Source organism: Macaca nemestrina, chromosome 2, assembly GCF_043159975.1.
Source record: "Macaca nemestrina isolate mMacNem1 chromosome 2, mMacNem.hap1, whole genome shotgun sequence".
Taxonomy (NCBI): domain Eukaryota; kingdom Metazoa; phylum Chordata; class Mammalia; order Primates; family Cercopithecidae; genus Macaca; species Macaca nemestrina.
This window is the reverse complement of record NC_092126.1, coordinates 102,544,825-102,557,960: the sequence shown is the minus strand read 5'-3', so window position 1 is coordinate 102,557,960 and position 13,136 is coordinate 102,544,825. Positions and strand designations below refer to the sequence as shown.

At 41.6% G+C, this 13,136-nt stretch overlaps 1 protein-coding gene and 1 pseudogene across 1 annotated transcript; both read right to left on the bottom strand.

The window, feature by feature from the left end:
* Positions 1–3,200: 3,200 nt before the first annotated feature.
* On the bottom strand, positions 3,201–5,035 carry LOC105480226 (heterogeneous nuclear ribonucleoprotein A1-like; annotated as a pseudogene).
* A 283-nt stretch (positions 5,036–5,318) lies between these two features.
* LOC105480227 (C-C motif chemokine receptor 8) lies at positions 5,319–10,165 on the bottom strand. Its single transcript, XM_011738803.2, has 2 exons — positions 10,043–10,165; positions 5,319–7,594 (listed from the first exon to the last, which is right to left on the bottom strand). The coding sequence occupies exon 2, from the start codon at positions 7,578–7,580 to the stop codon at positions 6,513–6,515; it is 1,068 nt and encodes a 355-aa protein (XP_011737105.2). The 5' UTR covers positions 7,581–7,594; positions 10,043–10,165; the 3' UTR covers positions 5,319–6,512.
* Positions 10,166–13,136: the final 2,971 nt, after the last annotated feature.

Sequence of the window (13,136 nt, the reverse complement as noted above, 5' to 3'; positions counted from 1 at the left end):
GGGGTGCGGTATCTCCATGACCCATCTTGTACCTAGGTAGCTGGCCTATAATATTTAATGATTCTTTCAGGAGGCCATTCATTATCTTTTCAGTCTTCTATGTCCACATCTTTTTAACATCTGTATCTATTTTTGTGATTATGCTTCTAGTTTTTAAAAATTTTTATCATAAACTGAATATCTTAAGAGTTCCCCTTGCTTTGGAGGAATTAGAAAGGATGGCTTGATTGTTCCTAACACACTTGCCACTGTCCATTTAGCTAGCAGTTGCTGATATGCCCATGTTGTACAGATTCAATATAGGCCAGAGGGTGCTTTCCAAGCATTTGGAGCCTCTAGCTGATATCAAGAGTGGTTTAGAGTAGAGAATTGAGAGAAAGGGTTTGGATCTGGTAAGTAGGAGTCATTCTGGGCATTTCTCTATAGAGTTTTGTTTTTGGTCTTATCATAATACTGTTGCCCTGGGCAGGTTGTTTCTCTTATTGCTTCTGTGAAAGCCTTTCCCCGTTGGGCGATACGGTACTTTTTAATTATGGAGGTTTTTAACAATCAAACACTGGCTGAGGCTGTTGGTTTACTGGCAGGGTTAGGCAAAGTGAAGTTATCTCATGGCTTTAATTCCTTTGCCTCCCATGGCCACTGGTTCCCCATATTAGTTTTTTTACATACATAGCATGAGGAAATTCTTCAGCTGCCAGCTGTGTTTTCAGCTAGTTGAGCAAATAAGTTTTTGGTTAATGGGGGAGGCTCAGGCACTGGCTGATCAAAATGCTTGTAGAATGACTTGTGGACCTGCAATTGCAGGGTTGGATACATTTGAGTCCTCCTAGTCTTTTTGACAATCGGTAGTGGAACTTCAAGGCCTGCTTCTTGTCTATCAACTCGTAATAGTGCTGTCTGTCCTGTAGACCAAAAAGGTAGCTCTAGCTTTAGGATAGTAAAATTTAAAGGATTGCATGTCCTTGTCTTACAATTTGGTTTGGTTGACATACTCCTTATTAGAGCAGTCCTTCGTGAATATAAATGTTGGAGCTGTGTTAGCATAGACCACTGAATGTTACAGTGTGGGCATCTGATTTGTGGTTTTCTGTACAGATGTTTAGGACTGTTGCTGCTAAGCCTCTCTTGTGTTAAACCATTGCAGACTGCTTCTGGTTTTTTTAAGATTATGAACATATACGGCATGGCAGGCATCCAAATACAAGTAAATAGGTCTTTTATAGGAGGGAGGGGCTTCTTTGGTTCAAGCTATAACCTCTCCTTTTTTTTTTTTCCTCTGATTTAATGGGTACCTCAAACCAGAATTCATAGGGTAAGAGTTTAGGGTTATAACATACATATAGCTGATTATTTCCTGGGTCACAGACTGAATAGGTGGCCTGGTTGTATGTGCAGGTTCCTAACTTGGTTTCTGTACATTTATAGTAGGTATGGTACAGTAGAGTTTTAACTGTGGTATTTCTTACCCAGGTAGTGTGTACACAATGTGGGCATCTTTCTAAAGATTTCTCCTTTTTTACTATAGGCAGAAATGGTAAGAACATTAGTGTATGTAATAGAAAAATGCTTACACTACACATGGGCATGGCAAACCTTCCTCTGGGCATAGACATTTGCAGCATTTGCAGTAATAACATGACAACAGAACAATCAGTATTGACAGAATTATAACTAGGCTTATAAATTGTATTTATATTTACTTTTCCAGAGATGGTCCTCTTAGCTTTGACTGTCATAGACTAGTCAGCTTCTGGGATGTGACTAGAGCAGAGCTTGCGGGATCCTCAAGCTTTAGCCATGTGTAGACTGACCAGCTTCCGGTGTGGTCAGTGTAGGGCAGTTGTCCTTCTTACCAGTGGTTGGATTTTGCCATAGGACTATGCGGGTGGAGCGATCTGGGTATTTTTTGTTAATCCACTGGTCGTCGTTAGGAGTTACTGCTGCCGCTGGTTTCAGCCAGCTATAGTTAATTGAAAGTGTGACGCCTGCAACTTTAACGGCAGTGGGAGTAGACATGATTACAATATGGGGCCTATCCTATATGGGTTCTAGAGAGGTTGGATTCCATTTATTAACTTAAATAAAGTCCTTATACAACATATGCCCTAATCAAAAGGCAAACCAGTGTGGCTATATTAATGCTAAGCATAGTAGATATTAAGACAAGAAGTATTACCGGAGAGAAAGAGGCATTTCATAATGCTAAAAGAGTCAATTCAATAAAAAGTCATAACAAAACTATTTATGCATTCACCTAATAGCATAGCTTCAAGATATATACTGCAAAAATTAAAATAATTAAAATGAAAAATAGACAAACTTCCAATCATAGTTAAATATTTTAACATACATGTTGAATATCCTTTATCCTAAATGCTTGGGATCAGAAGTGTTTCAGATTTTGGTTTTTTTTTTTTTTAGATTTTGGAATATTTGTGTATACATAATGAGATATTTTGGGGATGGGACCCAGGTCTAAACACAGAATTCATTTATGTTTTATATATACCTTATACACATAGCCTGAAGGTAGTTGTATTAGTCAGGGTTCTCTAGAAGAACAGAACTAATGGAATATATATATATATATATTAACTCACATGATCCCAAGGTCCCACAGTAGGCCATCTGCAGGCTGAGGAGCAAGGAGAGCCAGTCCGAGTTCCAAAACTGAAGAACTTGAGTCTGATGTTCAAGGGCGGGTAGCATCCAGCACGGAAGAAAGATGTCAGCTGGAAGGTTAGGCCAGTCTCTCTTTTCACATTTTTCTGCCTGCTTATATTCTGGCCATGCTGGCAGCTGGTTAGATGGTTCCCATCCAGGTTAAGGGTGGGTCTGCCTTTCCCAGCCCACGGACTCAAATGTTAATATCTTTTGGCAACACCCTCACAGACACACCCAGGATCAATACTTTGTATCCTTCAATCCAATCAAGTTGATACTCAGTATTAATCATCACAGTAGTTTTATGAATTTCATTTTATTTATTTATTTATTGAGACGGAGTCTCATTCTGTTGCCCAGGCTGAAGAGCAGGGGCACGATCTCTGCTCACTGCAACCTCTGCCTCCCAGGTTCAAGTGATTCTCCTGCCTCAGCCTCCCAAGTAGCCAGGACTATAGGCACAAGCCACCACACCTTGCTAATTTTTGTATTTGTATTTTTATTTTTCAAAATAATTAAATCATTTATTGATTACACATGATAATGGATGATACACAAGCTTCATTCCCATCTATAATTTTACCTGGTACCATTATTCAATTTAGATATATTGCATAGGATGTGCCAACAATCATTTTTATAACCAATAATTCCATGATTTTGCTTGGGTAATCCCTTTCAATGGTGAGCTTCAGGTCATAATAACTGTCAGTTATTATGGTTTAGTAACTGTCAGTTACTAGGGTTTCTGAAGACAATGGCTTCTCCACCCAAGCAGGTTGTATATAAATTCCAAATAGAACCTGGCATCACCCTGAAAGAATTCTAACTTCACACTGCTGGGGGAAATTTACCAAGATGGTTTCAGAGTAGACTAACTTTACACAGCACATTAGAAAAATAAAAGACATTTATCCAGCGTCATGATCAGACTATTACATTTAGCAATCAACAGCATGGGTGCGCAAAAAAAAAAAAAGAAAAAAATTCTACGTTAAGACCCTTTGTTGGAATGCTTTACACTTTCCACAGAACAGAAACTAAAATAACCATTATACAATTAGTCACAAATACAGTCCTCGAGATTTTTTGCTCATAAACATGAGTATTTGTCTAAAACATATCTTCTTTGTAGCAGCTAGGCCCTGCCACCACTGTGCTTGGTTGAGTTCACAAATCTGTTGTAACCTGTAGCTTCCCTATCACTTCTCTGGCTCTCCTCTCCTGCTAAGCTTTGTTTCCTAATTAAAATCTTCTGCCACTGCCATAGCTACTGCTGCTGCTGGAACTGTCATAGCCACCTTGGTTTCGTAGTTTGGCCAAGTATTGGCCTCCACCACCATAGGGGCCAGAGCTTCCGCCTCCAAAGTTTCCTCCCTTCATGGGTCCAAAATGTGAAGACTGATTGTCATAATTGACAAAATCATTGTAGCTTCCACCACCTCCAAAATTGCTTCCATCATTACCAAATCCATTATGGCCATCCCCACTGCCACCATATCCACCACCACCATGGCTGCCCCACCATAACCACTGAAGTTTCCTCCACCACTAAAGTTGCCATTCCCACCAAAATCACCTCCACAACCACCACCAAAGTTTCCAGAACCACTTCGACCTCTTTGGCTGGATGAAGCACTAGCCATCTCTTGCTTTGACAAAGCTTTCCTAGCTTCATAGTTATGGCCATTCACAGTGTGGTATTTCTGAATGACAGTCTTATCCACGGAGTCATGGTTGTCAAAGGTTATAAAGGCAAAGTCCCTTTTCTTGCCACTGCCTCGGTCAGTCATGATTTCAATCACTTCAATTTTCCCATACTGTTCAAAATAATCTTAGGTGATGTTCTTCTATGTCTTCTTTAATGCCACCAACAAATTTCTTTTTCACAGTTAAGTGTGCACCTGATCTTTGAGAATCTTCTCTTGAGATAGCTCTCTTTGGTTTCACAGTTCTTCCATCTACCTTGCGTGGCCTTGCATTCATGGCTGCATCCACCTCCTCCACAGTGGCATATGTGACAAACCCAAAGCCCCTGGAGCACTTGGTGTTTGGATCTCTCATTACCACACAGTCCGTGAGCGTTCCCCGTTGCTCAAAATGGCTCCTCAGGCTCTCATTGGTTGTTTCAAAGCTCAACCCTCCAATGAAGATCTTCCTCAGCTGTTCAAGTTCTTTAGGAGACTCTGACTTAGACATGATGGCAGTGAGAAGAGAGACTCTAACAGTGCTTCTTCGGTGGCATTTACAGGCAGAAAGGCTAATTTTTGTATTTTTAGTAGAGATGGAATTTCACCATATTGGCCAGGTTGGTCTTGAACTCCTGACCTCAAGTGATCTACCCGCCTTGGTCTCCCAAAGTGCTGGGATTACAGGGGTGAGCCACCATGCCCAGCCAAAATTTTTAATAATTTTTGTGCATGCAACAAAGTTTGTGTATGTTGAATCATCAGAAAGCAAAGATGTCACTGTCTCAGCCACCCACAAATAGAATATTTGTGGCGGTTTGGCACCATCATCTTTCCTGACTCTGAACTTATCTGAAGTATGCCATATATGTTGTTGCCAACACTTGGAACACAAAATCTAAAGACGTAGTTGTGCATGCCTGGCACAACCTCTGCCCTGTGATTGTGTCTACTGATGATGTTGAACTAGTGGTAACTTTGAAGGATTCTGTATGTCAAGTGAAAAAAAAAAGTCTGACCTCCTTACATATGCAAAAAAATATACTTCCAGAGTCTGCAGTAGGCTGAAAGAAATGGATATTGAAGTTTTTGACATCAATAATGAGACTGATATTCATTGACTGATGGTGAAACAGCTGAAATGGTTCTGAATCAAGGTGATTCAGATATTGAGTAAATCGTTGATACTACTGATAAGCAATCATTTTCTTACACTTACTCACACATAAGTACTTAAAAGTAAAAAATATGACACACCATTAATAGTGAAAAAACAACGTGTTCGTGGTAACTAAGCAGCAGTAGCATCAGCAGAATACCTGTATCAGCTGTTAAACAATAGCAACAACGGTAAGCTTTCAGTCTCTACTTATGATACTGAGTTTTTATTGAAAGGTTACCATCCACTATATATTTTTTATTTTTTTCCTGTAGTTACATACCAATATATTTTATTTTATTTTTATTTTTTATTTCTTACATGAGAAGAAACATCAGACACAGTTTAGGAATGAGGAAGTGGGTCCTCCAGGGAAGGCATTCTGTTTGATGGCTTTTAAACGTCTCCTCTAGAGGCATCATCAACAATGGTTTTTGTCTAGAAGTCTCTGTTTGATTTTATAAGCTGACATAATTTCTTGTTCTGTTATGAATGCATGCTGCTCTAGTCCTTCCATAAGCCTGTCAAATATTTTCACCATGTCATCGACAGGCACTTTTTATGCAGTATTAACAGCATCATCTTCATTGTCACTATAATCACAATCACCTTGATTCAGAATCACTTCAGCTATTTCACCATCAGTCAATGAATAGACAACTGGAAACTTCAATATCCACTTCTTCCAGCCTACCGACAGGCTCTGGAGGTATATTTTTGCATATGTAAGGAGGTCAGACATCTTTTCTTTTCACTTGGCACACAGAATCCTTTAAAGTTACCACTTGTTCAGCATCATCAATAAACACAATCACAGGCTTGAGGTTGTGCCAGGCATGCACAACTATGTCTTTAGTCATTGTGTTCCAAGTGTTGGCAACAACATATATGGCATTCTTCATGCTGAACTTTTTTTGGAAACCTTTCACACCCACACCTCTGCTCACTGCTACTAGCATGCCATTCAAGAAAATGTGTTTATATTTAGTCTTCATTGATCCTCACAAAATGTAGTCTATGCTGGAGGAACGGAAGGAGTGCTGCTGGCAGGATGATGACTTTTCACAGCTCTCCCTAGGCATTTGTCTTCCTAGGTAGATGAAGATATGGCTGCAACTTTTCTGAAATATTTCTGAGAGGTGTTTCTTGAACTTCTCCCCTACAAAAGCATAGATAACAGGGTTCACACAGCAGTGAGTAAAGGAAATGATTTCTGTGACATGGGTGGCATAATTCAGTTGTTGACTTATGCTACATCCATCCAAGATGTGCATACTGTGCAAGGAAGTGAGGAAAAGAACCACGTTGAATGGGACCCAGAAAAGTAAAGATGCAATGACCACAATGAGCACCAACCTGATGGCCTTGGTCTTGTTGTGGTTTTGACACCTCTTCAGCTGGTGCAGGATTTTAATGTAGCAGAACATAAAGATGGTGAATGGGATCAACAAGCCTAAAATGTTCATTTCAAAGTTGGTGAAGATCTTCCACTTCAAAGTCTGTTGATTGTAAAATGAATAACACTGTAGAACACCATCTTCAGAGGCCACTTGGTAAAACACTAGCAATGGGATGGTAGCCATAATGGCGGTTAGCCATACTACCAGGCTCAGGGTTGTGCCCATCCTGATCGTCCTCACTTTTATGGCATACACGGCATGGACAACAGCCAGGTACCTGTCCACACTCATGAGGGTGATGAAAAACATGCTGCTGTAGAAGCCAATGTAATAAAAGCCAGACACCACTTTGCACATTACAGTCCCAAACACCCACTGATCCAGCTGATAGTAGGTCTGAAAGGGGAAGGAGAAGACAAAAAGCAGGTCAGACAGGGCCAGGTTCAAGAGGTATATGTCTGTGATGTTCCTCAGCTTCTTGCAGACCACAAGGACCAGGATGACCAGGCCGTTTCCCAGAAGACTGAATACAAACAGGAGGCAATAAAAGACAGCAAGGAGCAACTTGTCGTTTCTCTGGATAAGTTCTCCATCACAGGGGCTTGAGAGGCTATCAGGGTAGTAGTAGTCGGTCATTGTTGTCATGCTGGGGTCAAGTGTATAATCCATCAAGGCAGCGGGACCTGGTCACAGAGACACATAAAAGACACTCCTTAAAAACATTTTTATTTTTTAAAAATTAGGGGGATGTTATGGACTGAATTGTGTCCTGCACAAATTCACACGTTGAAGTGCTCAACCCCTGGTGTGGGTGTGACTATTTAGAGATAGGGTATTTAAAGAGGTAATTAAGGTTAAATGATAGGCTGGGAGCTGTGGCTCATGCCTGTAATCCTTGTACTTTGGGAGACCGAGGTGGGCGGATCACCTGAGGCCAGGGGTTCAAGACCAGCCTGACAAACATGGCGAAACCATGTCTCTACTAAAAAATACAAAAATTAGCCAGGCGCAGCGGGTGCATGCCTGTAATCCTAGCTACTCAGGAGGCTGAGGCAGGAGAATCACTTGAACCCAAGAGGCGGAGGTTGCCGTGAGCCGAGATCGCACCACTGTACTCCAGCCTGGGTGACAGAGTAAGACTCTGTCTCAAAAAAAAAACAAAAACAAAAACAGGTTAAATGAGGTTATAAAGGCAGGGCCCTGGCTCTCACAGTGCCTCACACCTTTATCCCAGCACTATGGAAGGCCGAGGTAGGCGGATTGCTTGAGGCCAAGAGTTTGAGACAAGCCTGGCCAACACTGCAGATCCCTGTCTCTACTAAAATTACAAAAATTAGCCGGGTATGGTGCCACACGCCTGTAATCCAAGCTAGCTTGGAGGCTGAGGCACGAGAATTGCTTGAACCCAGGAAATGGGGATTGCAATGGGTCAAGATCACGCCACTGTACTCCAGCCTGGGTGACAAAGTGAGACTCTGTCTCAAAAAAAAAAGAAAGAAAACAGAAACGAAACCAAAAAAGGCAGGGCCCTAATCTGATAGAACTAGTGTCCTTAATAGAAGAGAAAGAGACACAAGAAATTTCGCTACTCTTGTGCATGGAGTAAAGACCATGTGAGGACACAGCAAGAAGGCTGAAATCAGCAAGCCAGGTAGAGAAGCCTCACCAGAAATCAACCGCATTGGCAGTTTGATCTTGGACTTCCAGCCTTTAGAAGTATGTTAAACAACACTCTCTGTTGTTTAAGCCACTCAGTCTATTGTATTTTGTTATCTAAACCCAAGCTAGTACAGGGGAGTCAGCCGAGATGAGAAAAGCCAAAACTTACAATGAAAATGTAAATACCTGTAGTTCCATCACCTAGAATTAGCAGCTGTTAACATATTCTCACAATACTTTGGATTCTTTTTTTTTCCTTCCTTCCTCCTTTTTTTCTCCCTTATTTTCTCCCTCCCTCATACCCTCTCTTCCTTCCATCCCTCTTCTTTTTTTTATTTTTGATGCAATAGAGATGAAGCTAATGTTCCCTTTAACTACACAACTTATCCCCATAACATAAACAACTAAAACCAATTTGGTATGTGTCATCGGAAACAAATTCCCCCTGTACTTTTACATATTTATATACATCCATAAACAATATATATTTTTGTGTGTTTACTTTTAACTTACATAAATGATATATTGTTTCTCATTTTGTATTTTCCTTACTGTTTTAGAGATATATCTGCATGATATTCATCAGTTTATTCTTTTAATTGCTTTCCTAAGCACCAAAAAAAAATAATTTTATAAATGCAATAGAAAAAATGATCCCAATTATACTAGCAATGAAAATTACTAGCATTTCTAGGAATAAACCTAATAAAAATGCAATTCAGTTACATAAAAATTATAAAACTTGACAATTCTTCTCAAATTGATATATACATTCAATACAATTTCAATCCAGACATATTTTTCCAAGGAATTTGTTTGCGTTACATTCAGACATCCCTATCCACTCTGCTACCTTTCTATGATTTGAAAGCACAAGCAAGCAGCAATTTATTTATTTTTTTATAGAGACAGGGTCTCACTATGTTGCCCAAGCTGGAGTGCAGTGGTTATACACAGGTGTGATCACAGTGTACTGCAGCCCCTAACTCCTGGGCGCAATCAGTCCTTCTGCCCCAGGCTCTTGAGTAGCTGGGACTACAGGCACCCACCAGCAACATCTTTAGTTATATGAAAGTTTGCTTGCTGGCTTCCTTCCTTAAGAACAGCACCCAGGTGTCCTTCAGTTACCTGATAGAAGCCCTGTACCCAGCACAAGGACAGATCTTCCCAGATGCCCGGTATTATAAAGGATCTTTTCTTATCTACCTTCCCACTCTTCTAGGAGTTTTCACTCTCTCCTAAAGGCCTGCAGAGAAAATGGCATGGCTTGCTCCCCTCAGCCAGAGCATGGGCAGCCACTAATACACATGCATGTTTGTGGGCTCTGAGGAAATGCAAAGATTAAAAAAAAAAATTTACCTCTTGTGCTAGACCTCTGAAATTGTGGTCTTCCCTTTGCCTATCCTCTAAAGATATAAAAATGCCCCTGCCTACTCATGCCCTTCTTCCCCAAGGATGCTTATAGCACATACCTTAGTGATAGCCTTTGTTCTGGAGGTTTCAGCGTTGCCAGTTCCTTCTTCACAAAGTCTGTATCTTTATGTGTGAGTGCAGCTCAATGAACAGCAGCTCCTCTGGAGGTGTCCTCCCACTACAAGAGCAGACAGAAAGAAGGCAATGCAGTCTCTTGAGGGCTCCACCCTCACATCTAGTCACCTAAAGGCTTTAGGGAGGCAGTGAGGGTTAAATGAGATCATAAGGCTGAGGCCCTAATTCAGTAAGACTGGTGTCTCCTCGGTAGAGGAATACACACCAGAGCTCACTCTCTGGCCTCCAGGTGCTCAGAGGAAAGGCCATGTGAGGACACAGGGAGAAGGTGGCCGTCTGCAAGTAAGGTAAATAGGCATCACCAGAAACCAAACTTGTGGGCACCTTGGTCTTCTAGCCTCCAGAACTGTGGGAAAACAAATTTCTGTTGTTTAAGCTGCTCAGCCTGTAGTATTTTGCTATGGAAGTCCTAGCAGACGAATACAGGGGTTAATGGGAATTTTCTGTGTTGTCTACCTAGATTTTCTGTAAACTTAAAACCTCTAAAAAAGTCTATTAAAATTTTTAATTGAAAATGGTATTAAAATGAAATCATAATTCCATTATTATTTTGAAGTTGTAAAATTTATACCAAGACTGGCTTTCCTCCATGGTATGTAGCGTACACAAATGTGTGTGTATTTGGTATGCATGTACATAGCATGTACATATATTAACTATTTCAACAGGAATGCCCTTTGAAAATGACTTTAAGTCAATTTCCCCTATCCCAGGAGAGTGAACATGAGTCCCAGAATTGTTGGGAGGAAACGACAGAAGTTCCAGAATCTCCTCATCTCCAACCCACTCATTCCTGGAGAAATGCAGTAGAAATATCTGCTGGATGCCAGGTACGGTGGCTCACATCTATAATTCCAGCACTTTGGGAGGCTGAGGCAAGAGGATTGCATGAGCCTAGGAGTCCAAGACCAGACTGGTCAACATAGCAAGACCCCAGCTCATGATTTGGCTCTGTGTTCCTAACCAAATCTCATCTTGAATTATAATCCTCATAATCCACATGTGTCAAGGGCGGGACCAGGTGGAGTTAATTGCATCATTGGGCAGTTTCCCCCATGCTGTTCTCGTGATAGTGAGTGAGTCTCAACAGATCTGATCTGATGGTTTTATAAACACCTGGCATTTTCCCTGCTTGCACTCACTCCATCCTGCCGACCTGTGAAAAATGTGCCTGCTTCTCCTTTACCTTCCACCATGATTGTAAGTTTCTTGAGGCCTCCCCACCAATGCAGAACTGTGAGTCAATTGAACCTCTTTCCTTTATAAATTATCCAATCTCGGTCTTTCTTTATAGCAGTGTGACAACAGACTAATACATCATCTCTACAAATTGTTTAAATAAAATTAGCCAGGCGTGGTGGCATGCGCTTGTAGTCCTAGCTACTTGGGAAGCTAAAGTGGGAGGATCACTTGAGTCCAGCAGTTTGAGGTGAGCTATGATTCAGCCACTGACCTGTCTCTAAAGAAGAAATAAAAGGAAATATGTGCTGGTACCTGAATTCATACCTCGGAAATTCACCTCACCATCATTCATGTTTTGACACAGTTTGGGGAAAACCCAGTTCCTTTATGAGTTTTGTATGTGATAAGCAAAGATCAATGGTGAGCCAATGGAGAACTCAGGGCCCTCAGGTATGACTAGTCCATGTCATGATGGTGGGAACTATGGGACTGCCTCATCAGTGTGGGCAGGTGTGGGGGAAGCCACCTTCCCCTCCAAAGCCCAGTTAAGCAAGGCCTGAGGGACTAAGGTGGAATTCCCCCCAAGCCCAGTTTCTAGTGCAAGCTGATCTAAACCCCAAACCGTCTCTATTTTCAGTTCCTGAGGATTGTTTTATCAGCTGCTTCTCCATACCTGGCACAGTGCTTGGTGCACAGCAACTTCTTAACAAATAGTTGAACAGGCAAAATGAGGCAAGGTGGAGATGTGGGAGTCTGGTGAAGAGTTGGAGGAAAGGACTGAACAGCCAGAATGGAAGGATGCTCCTCTTTCTGTGTTTCCGGGGCCAGATCTGGGGGCTGGTGTGGGCCCCTGCAGGACTGGACACTCGCCTGCTGTCACCTGTGTATTTGTTTTCTGTGGCTGCTGTAACAAATTACCACCAACTTAGTGGCTTAGAGCAGCAGATGTGTATTCTCCCCTGGTTCTGGAGGCCAGATGGCAATAATCCAGCAGGGCTGCCTCCTCCTGGGTGCTTGAAGGGTGAATTGTTCCTTGCCACTTCTGGCTCTTGGTGGCTGCCCCAGCAAATCTGGGGCTTGTGGCCACATCACTTTAATCTCCACCATCTTCACATCTCCTTCTACACTGTGTGTCTGCATCAGATCTCACTCACTTCTAATTTATGCGGACACTCATGATTGGATTTAGGATCCAACCAGGTAATCCATGATAGTCTCCCTATCTCAAAATCCTTGACTTAATCACATCTGCAGAAGCTCTTCTCCCAAGTAAAGTAACGTTTACAAGTTATAGGAATTAAGACTTTGTCTCTTTGGTTGACCATTATTCAACCCACAACATCCTGACTCTGAAGACAGGCAAACTGACATAGTTAACTGACAAACCTTGGTTCCTCACCTTTGGGCCTACAGCAGGGATTCAGGCATTCTATGGGAAGGCAGCAAAAACCAAACTACAAGGCCAAAGTAGTGTGACACCTCCAGAGCCAATGGCCTCTCCAAGTCTACCTCCTGCTGCACATTCAATGGGTTCTGAAAATGCTGGATCAGATCCATTGGGGATTCAATTCAATTCCACTGGGTCCCTCCAAAAGTTCAAAAGACTGCATGTCACTTCAGAAGGAAAAACAGACTAGCAGCATATTTGACCTCCTTTCCCTCAAAATAAAGAGAAAGAAAAGACTGTATTTAAATAAACCCTAAGTGTAAATGTAGAAATTACCTCTATTACGGATACTTGTCATAGAGTATTAGGGCAGAAAATGGCCTCAGGTCATCCAGCTGATGTCTCTCCCCCTCTCTTTCTTTCAAAGTGGTAATATTGAAGTCCAGAGA

Excerpts from the sequence above, each read along its gene's own strand:
- LOC105480227 (XM_011738803.2), bottom strand. The coding sequence starts at position 7,580 with ATGGATTATACACTTGACCCCAGCATGACAACAATGACCGACTACTAC.